Source organism: Gossypium hirsutum, chromosome A10 (genome assembly GCF_007990345.1).
Source record: "Gossypium hirsutum isolate 1008001.06 chromosome A10, Gossypium_hirsutum_v2.1, whole genome shotgun sequence".
NCBI lineage: Eukaryota > Viridiplantae > Streptophyta > Magnoliopsida > Malvales > Malvaceae > Gossypium > Gossypium hirsutum.
The window spans coordinates 78,571,149-78,578,248 of NC_053433.1; the positions used below are offsets into that span (position 1 = coordinate 78,571,149).

Below are 7,100 nucleotides of genomic sequence, written 5' to 3' on the forward strand. Positions count from 1 at the left end.
ATATAGAGACTAAATATAAAAAAAAATTGAAGTGTACATGGACTTATATCATATTTTTAACCAAATATAAAAATGCTTTATAGAAAAATCCCTTACGTTTTTTTTTTGAAAAATTATGTTTAAATAAAAGATTGAAAATATTTAAAACAATTAGCAAAAATCACGTTAAGATGGGATGAGACAAGATGAGAATGAATGTCTTATTTTATTGATAGGATTTGTTACCATTTTAGCAACTTTGACAGCTTGGTCAATTACTCGAGATTCACGATTATTTTATTTCTTAATACTAATAAAGTATAGGGATCAAATAGAATCATTTTCTTCTCAAAACTTTTGTTTTTTTTTTTTCATTTGAATTAATTCTCGTTGGGGAAGATTTGATATACCATAGAGGTTGGGTTTTTGTAATAATAAGAGTTACGGGTGATTGTTTTGGAAAGAGCAAAAATCAGTCAAAATCTAAATATAAAAGAAATGGATGTTAGACACAGCGGGAAAGCCAGAGTGGACTAATTCTAGTAAAATTGAGTTCGGAATGACCGTGCTTGAAGAAAACCAAGTCTCAGTCCCACACCTAAAACACGCGTAAACATCCGTTGAGGAAGTAGAGTAGAGTAAAGAAGAATAATAATAATAATAAGGCAACGGTCCCCTCCTTTAAAATTTCCCATTTCTCTAAAGATCCGTTATCAACGGTCCAATTATTTAATTCAACGAAACGCGTTTATTGGAACACACGCCGGCCTAACTATCCTCTAAATACGCTTTCTTTTCCCTTCCAAACTCCTCAACTATTTTTTCTCCCAAATTTGCTTTCCACCGCACAAATATTCGTTTCCCCACTTTCAATGCCCTCTTTTCTCTTTCGGATTTTCTTGCTATACAATCTCCTCCTCGACTATTTGGTCCCCAGAAAGCTCAAATCTTTCCTCTCTCCTTCTTGTACTATCACCACTCCCTTTGTTTCTGTCGGAGGTGAAACCGAAAAGAACCCATCTCCGGCAGTTGCATTGGCATCGGTCTCCCCTCGTTGTCCTCTAAAAAGAATGGACGCTGCTGAGTTGAAGAGAGTGTTCCAATTGTTCGACAAGAACGGAGATGGGTCCATCTCCAAGAAAGAGTTGAACGATTCGTTGGAGAATATGGGTATCTGCATCCCTGATCCTGAATTAACCCAAATGATCGAAAAGATTGATGTCAACGGCGATAAGTGCATCGATATCGACGAGTTCAGTGAGCTGTACCGATCCATTATGGATAATAAGGATGAAGAAGAAGATATGAAGGAAGCTTTCAATGTTTTCGATCAAAACGGTGACGGATACATTTCCGTGGAGGAGTTGAGGTCCGTTTTGGAATCGCTTGGGCTTAAGCAAGGGAAAGGGATCGAAGATTGTAAAAGGATGATAACGAAGGTGGATGTAGACGGTGACGGTAGGGTTAATTTTATGGAATTCAAGCAAATGATGAAAGGAGGTGGCTTTACAGCCATGGCATAAAACATTCCGTCTATATTGGATTTGTAGATAAGCTTGTAAGATCTTCGGGCTGCATTACATTTGTTGGAAAATGGAATCCATAACTTAAGAAAGGGAGAGGATGCAATGGGATGGGAGGAATGGGGGAACAATTTTTATCACCAAAGATTGATAGCAGTATGGTGTTTTTGGTTCCATTTTATTTGGGTTTATTTTTTCAGGATTGTAAGATTGGTTTGGGAATTTGGTGGTTTTATTGTTTCTGTTTCTGAATTTCCCCATTGTCTTTATTTTTTCTAATCTTAATTTCTTTTTTATTCCTCTTATTCCCTTGTGTATATTTGATATGTGATCTGCTTATTTATCATATTTTTATCACTAAGTGTTTCTGTCCTGGTACTTTTATATTAATATTATATGTTTAAATTTACGTATTTTTACATTAATATTATTATCAATATTGATCTAATTGAATTAAGATAAATATTCAAAATAATTACTCATATTACCTTTGTGATTTAGTCAAGAATCAAATATTCTTTTTTGGACATACTCGATTGTACACGCCAACTTTATTTGTGGGTTACAAAATTTAAGTCGAAACAAAAAATTAAAAGGGAAAATAAAGTAAATGCCCCGAATTCTTTCTTCTTCAACCCTAAACCCACTCTAAAATCTTCTTTTACAACTCTTAAAATCCAAAATTTGAGATAATCCACAAATTTCAGGTTGGGGTTATTCTTCTGTTATTTCAAAATTATAATATTTTGTGCATATTTTTGGTTCTAAGATTGATTTTTGTTGTTATTGGAAATTTTAGATGTGGATTAGGGTTTTCTTTTTTTAGTGTATTTTTTTTTGTCTTTTAATTTTAGTCTAACTTTAATTTTTCTTTTGCATTTTCAATCCTAGACAGCATCCACATATGAACACAAATGTAACATCTAATGTTATATGCTTCAAAAAATTGACATTAATAAATTGATATATTTCACATTAGTTTTTGTATTTATTTTAAGAGATAAAAGAAGGGATTGTCCAGATTTGAACTTACGACCTGATGTCAATCAAGATTTAAACGATCCCACAAGACCAGCTAATTGAATTTTGGCATCTTGTTTATGTTTATGGTGTAAGTTGTATAACAATAGCATAATGCAAAACTACTATTAGTGGTGCTGGGTATTCTCTCAAATCAAGCATTGACTACTACAACATTGAGAATTCCAGATTCAACCTTTCCCTCATTCGCTGGTCAAATTCTAAAAGAAGAACGTGAAAGAATAAGTGGCTACTTCTAGAACATGTTCATACATTTGACCTCTGCTCAAATTCCAAACTTGCGGGTAGATTCAGCTTTGATGTGCTTCAAATGACAAGAGTCTTCCACCCTGTTCAGGGTCCATCTCCACTGGTAAACAAATACTGAATTATCTTCCATGTTTGAGAAATTTTCTAACTATAATTATCTCAATGCTTATGAGAGGGCATACGAAGTTTGGGGTAATAAGTCAATCTAGTAATCGGTGTATTGAATCATGTTGGGTCGAAAGGAGGTGGTCTTCAGCCAATATCAAGGACTCATCATTGAAGTTCAAGGAAATTAATATGCAACAAAGCTATTGCGCCAAGGTTCAACTCAAAAAGCCAAATTCAATTCTATTATTGTCGAGTTGAACTTAAGCTTGAGCTATCAACCAAATTGAAATGCTTGCCTCAAGTAGCTTGTGATCCTAATCAAGGTTTTTTTTTTTTTTCTTCTCTAAATTAGTGTTCAAAAGCTCAATTCAAACTCAAACTTGAGTATAAATAATCGAGTTTAAGGTTGCACACAAAAATGAAGCTTATTGGGAAACAAACCTAATTGGCCTAATCAAATGAGCTTCAGCTATTCGATTTTTATGGCAAATTGTTGTTGAGCTTTAAAAGTAAAACTCAACTGAGTTCGACCAACCGAACTACGACCCTTCAATATCAGGTTGAGCTCAAACCTCCTACAGCTCCTTGGTTACATAATTTTTTATCATATTTACTTGTTTGAACAGAACTGAACACATTGAGAGGGGAATACCTGAGGAATCCCCAGCACATATTTCTTCTATCATGGTGGTTCCTAAGATACAATGTTATGTTAATGAATTACAATGTCAGCCTCAGAACAGTTAGACTGATGAAACCCAATGACTGAATTTACCAGTGTCCTACCGTTCTGAAATTATGTCTAGTTACGGCCTATCCCATGAAAAACTTACTCGTTATCATGGCTAGTTAAAGCTAGAATCATCGAGTTCAACCCTTTTCAGGCTGTCAACTATGTCTTCAACTCTAATCGACATGAATTCAGCATGTTCTTCAAGATCTTTGAGAATCATATGCAGTTGTTGTTGAAATGCCGCAGACCGTGCTCTTTCCCGATGTAGCTCATTGTATAGATCCTGTATTTTCTTATCCTTCTCTTCCTGCAATAGCATCAATGTAAGTATCTTACAGTCAAGGAGCATCATATGCATGATTTTCAACCAGAAAAATTTCCTCATTTAAAACAAAGAAAATACTGATAGACAGAAGGTATTATTATTCTCATTTAGAAACAAGAAATTCACTGAAAAATTAAGAATCAAGTTAGTACAATGGTTGCATGCAGTCAAGCATATAATTTGCTAAGTTCACACTCGTGGGAAGTACATGCATAGGGTTGACAACTTGGTGATGAACAAACATGTCGAATAAAAAGCCGTGTATGGCATGATAAAAGTTATAGAAGAAGACCTAAATAGTCAACTGAACATCTTTGGATGAAATATATTCATAGTAACAATGTAACATAGTATTGAAGTCACAATATTTGTATTTACACTAACTCGAAGCCTCAAATTGTTTAAATTGGTCCTATTGCTTGACTTAAGCCACTACTATAGTGTCATCCTTGTTTCCCATGCTTCTCGAACTCTTAGAAGCTACTTTGCAGGCAAAAGGATCTCCCATTTCTAGTATGATCTTCTCATAGAATTATTTGATAACATAATTAAGTACAAGCAAATGCATAAAAACCTAGGCAAGTTGCCAAACATCACATACCCATAGGTATTTTATTCTTTCAATTTCTAGCAAGAACTTCCAAGGAAATTTTGAATCCAAATGTAATGCATAACGGAAATGGAAAATGATTGAGAATGAGATTCAACACCAGACTAGCATACAAGCAAATTTTCGGAATTTACACAGTTTGCATACTCCAGTCGGCAATGCTCAATGTATATGAACATTAAAGAACACCTTTACTGGACAAACAACATAGCCATCATAATCTTCTCAGAGCATCTTGTTCTTACCTAGCTAAAATGCTCAATATGTTTCAGGGAATTGAAATTAGTGATAACAGGGGCAACGAAATATTGATTTAAAATCAGACCCTTCTGAGAGTCTATAATTTAGTTCCACACCAAGATACAAAGTCTTATTATGATGACAATGAGTTACATCAACCCGGTAGACTACTTTCAAGCATCTAAGACTTACCTCACTTAGCATGTTTACAGTTGGCAGCTCTCCGGGAAATTTGCAGTGTGCCATTAACTTGTGGCTATGCTCGCGTACAAATTTGGTAACAACCCATTTACCTCCATCCCTAGCAGCCAACCTTATCATTGCTTTGCACCCTTCTCTTGTAACTGGCCTTGGAGGAAGAACCCTGTCTTTTCTATGTACATGCTTTGCCGCACGAAAACCTTCTCTGGAACACACAAAATCCCGGCCAATTATAGCCAAGTTCTTTAGTGAGTGTCGAATCCGATTTGTTCGTATGCTGAAGCCAGTGCGCCTGGCATATTCAAAATAAAAATCTCTTGCATCATCCAGGGATTGAAAAGTCATCCCAGTATATGGCTCCAAATTCCCCAAACCCAAAGCCTCATTAGCTTGTTCTGATGAAATGAACTCATTATCCATTATATTTTGTTCCTGCAACAGTTCTGGTCTGATCCCTTTGTATTTGGCCATGTTAACTGCAGTTTCATCCTCGGAGCTTCTATCAGTATCCGAAAATTCATGTGGACCAGCAGTCCCTGCCATTATTCCTGCTAACAAGAAAGACAGTAACAATATTATCTAATTCCTCAACTACACAGTATCTTACCAGTTCAAATATTTTCGCATAAGTTGCTGTTTAGTTCATCAAGATATATGTATATATATAAAATCTAATTCCATTCAACCATGCTCTTTCAAAATATATAATTGGGATCAAGCAAATTATATAACCAAAAACAGAAGGGAAAGTAAAAGCCACACCCAAATTATATTTCCAACATCATTTTATTTTAAGAAACTTCATAAATCATCAATGGTATTAATAGGAAAAGCCTAGTTCAAGACCTCAAATTTTGCTCTTTTATACAGCTAAAAGTTATGCCAATCAGGAAAATTGTTTCTTTCTGCTTTTCCAAACAGGGAAATTATTCCTTAACTCATAACAAATACTCCCCTTTTTTTCATCTTTTTGTTTTGTACTTTGTACATTGCTAATCAAATATGCTAATGCATTTATTTCCAAATTGAACATAAACTTTTGTTTCTATTTTCTTAAGAAATTCAGAAGAAACCCAGTTCTTAAATTACTCAAAAACATCCTATCTAAGTTTCCCAACCATAAAAATGTAGCCAAAGAGAAGTTCAAAGTTAAATGAATCAGTAATTGCCATTAACTAGTAAAACCCAGAAACTAAGAGAGAGAAGAAAAGAAGCTGGCAATTCGGACTAGAACTTACTTTTTTTGATCTTTGAAATATGTTTTCCTTTTTTGGTCTTCAAACAGGGACAAGTTTGGAGTTTCTGTTCCCAAACAGGGACAAATTTTCTCGAGAAAAAGAAAAAAACAGAGATTTTATAGGCAAGAAAATTTTGGGTTAAATCGGTGTAAATTGCTCTTAAGTTCCTGTTATTTTTTAAATTAGATGAAATAGTCCCTAATTTACCCCTATGGTTTTGCTAAGAAGCAAATAATGACAATCATGTACGATAAAACACACCTCTAATAAATTGAATTTGAAAAATCTAATACTAAGTAGTATTATGTGGTTGGATCTTAATATAGAAAGACAACTTATATTAGTAGACAAACCTAAACATATCCTTAGGCTAACCAGAAATGAGCAAATTGATTGAAAAATCTAATATGTCGTTTATCAAGTCTAATTAGAGAGGTGTATTGTGACCGACTGCGCCCATGCACATTAAAACAACAATTTTATATAATCATTTTGAAAGCTCGGTTTTACTGCAAGCGTACAATATTAGTTGTAATATTTATAGTTCCGATGGAACACAAAGTATTACAAAGGGTCGAACACAAAGGAAGAGGCAATTGAACAGTAACTAGCCTACACAATAGAGTCTAAGCGATTACTAATACGATTTTCTGGTACGACAATTCATACCAAGACAAGTTTGCAAGAAAATTAAATATTCTATTCTAGGGACTAAATTGCAAAGAGTGTAAAATTAAGGGACTATCTAATAATTAACTAATGGGGGTTGGTTGATTTTGATATGATTCATTGAACCTCGAACTAGGGACATAAATCGCATAAATTACAAATGGCTTATTTTATCTTCCAATCT

At 34.3% G+C, this 7,100-nt stretch overlaps 2 protein-coding genes across 3 annotated transcripts; one reads left to right on the top strand and one right to left on the bottom strand.

The window, feature by feature from the left end:
* Positions 1-715: 715 nt before the first annotated feature.
* Positions 716-1,927, top strand: LOC107896932 (calmodulin-like protein 7). The gene has a single exon (XM_016822243.2). The coding sequence runs from the start codon at positions 852-854 to the stop codon at positions 1,500-1,502; it is 651 nt and encodes a 216-aa protein (XP_016677732.1). The 5' UTR covers positions 716-851; the 3' UTR covers positions 1,503-1,927.
* Positions 1,928-3,345: 1,418 nt separating this feature from the next.
* Positions 3,346-6,410, bottom strand: LOC107896931 (protein FAR1-RELATED SEQUENCE 2). Of its 2 annotated transcripts, none has more exons than XM_016822241.2 (3): positions 6,248-6,410; positions 5,001-5,557; positions 3,346-3,940 (listed from the first exon to the last, which is right to left on the bottom strand). In XM_016822241.2, the coding sequence occupies exons 2-3, from the start codon at positions 5,550-5,552 to the stop codon at positions 3,746-3,748; spliced, it is 747 nt and encodes a 248-aa protein (XP_016677730.1). In that variant the 5' UTR covers positions 5,553-5,557; positions 6,248-6,410; the 3' UTR covers positions 3,346-3,745. The 2 variants fall into 2 exon arrangements, with proteins under 2 accessions (XP_016677730.1, XP_016677731.1); XM_016822242.2 differs by having other exon boundaries at positions 5,001-5,560; positions 6,248-6,391.
* Between the last annotated feature and the right edge of the window lie 690 nt (positions 6,411-7,100).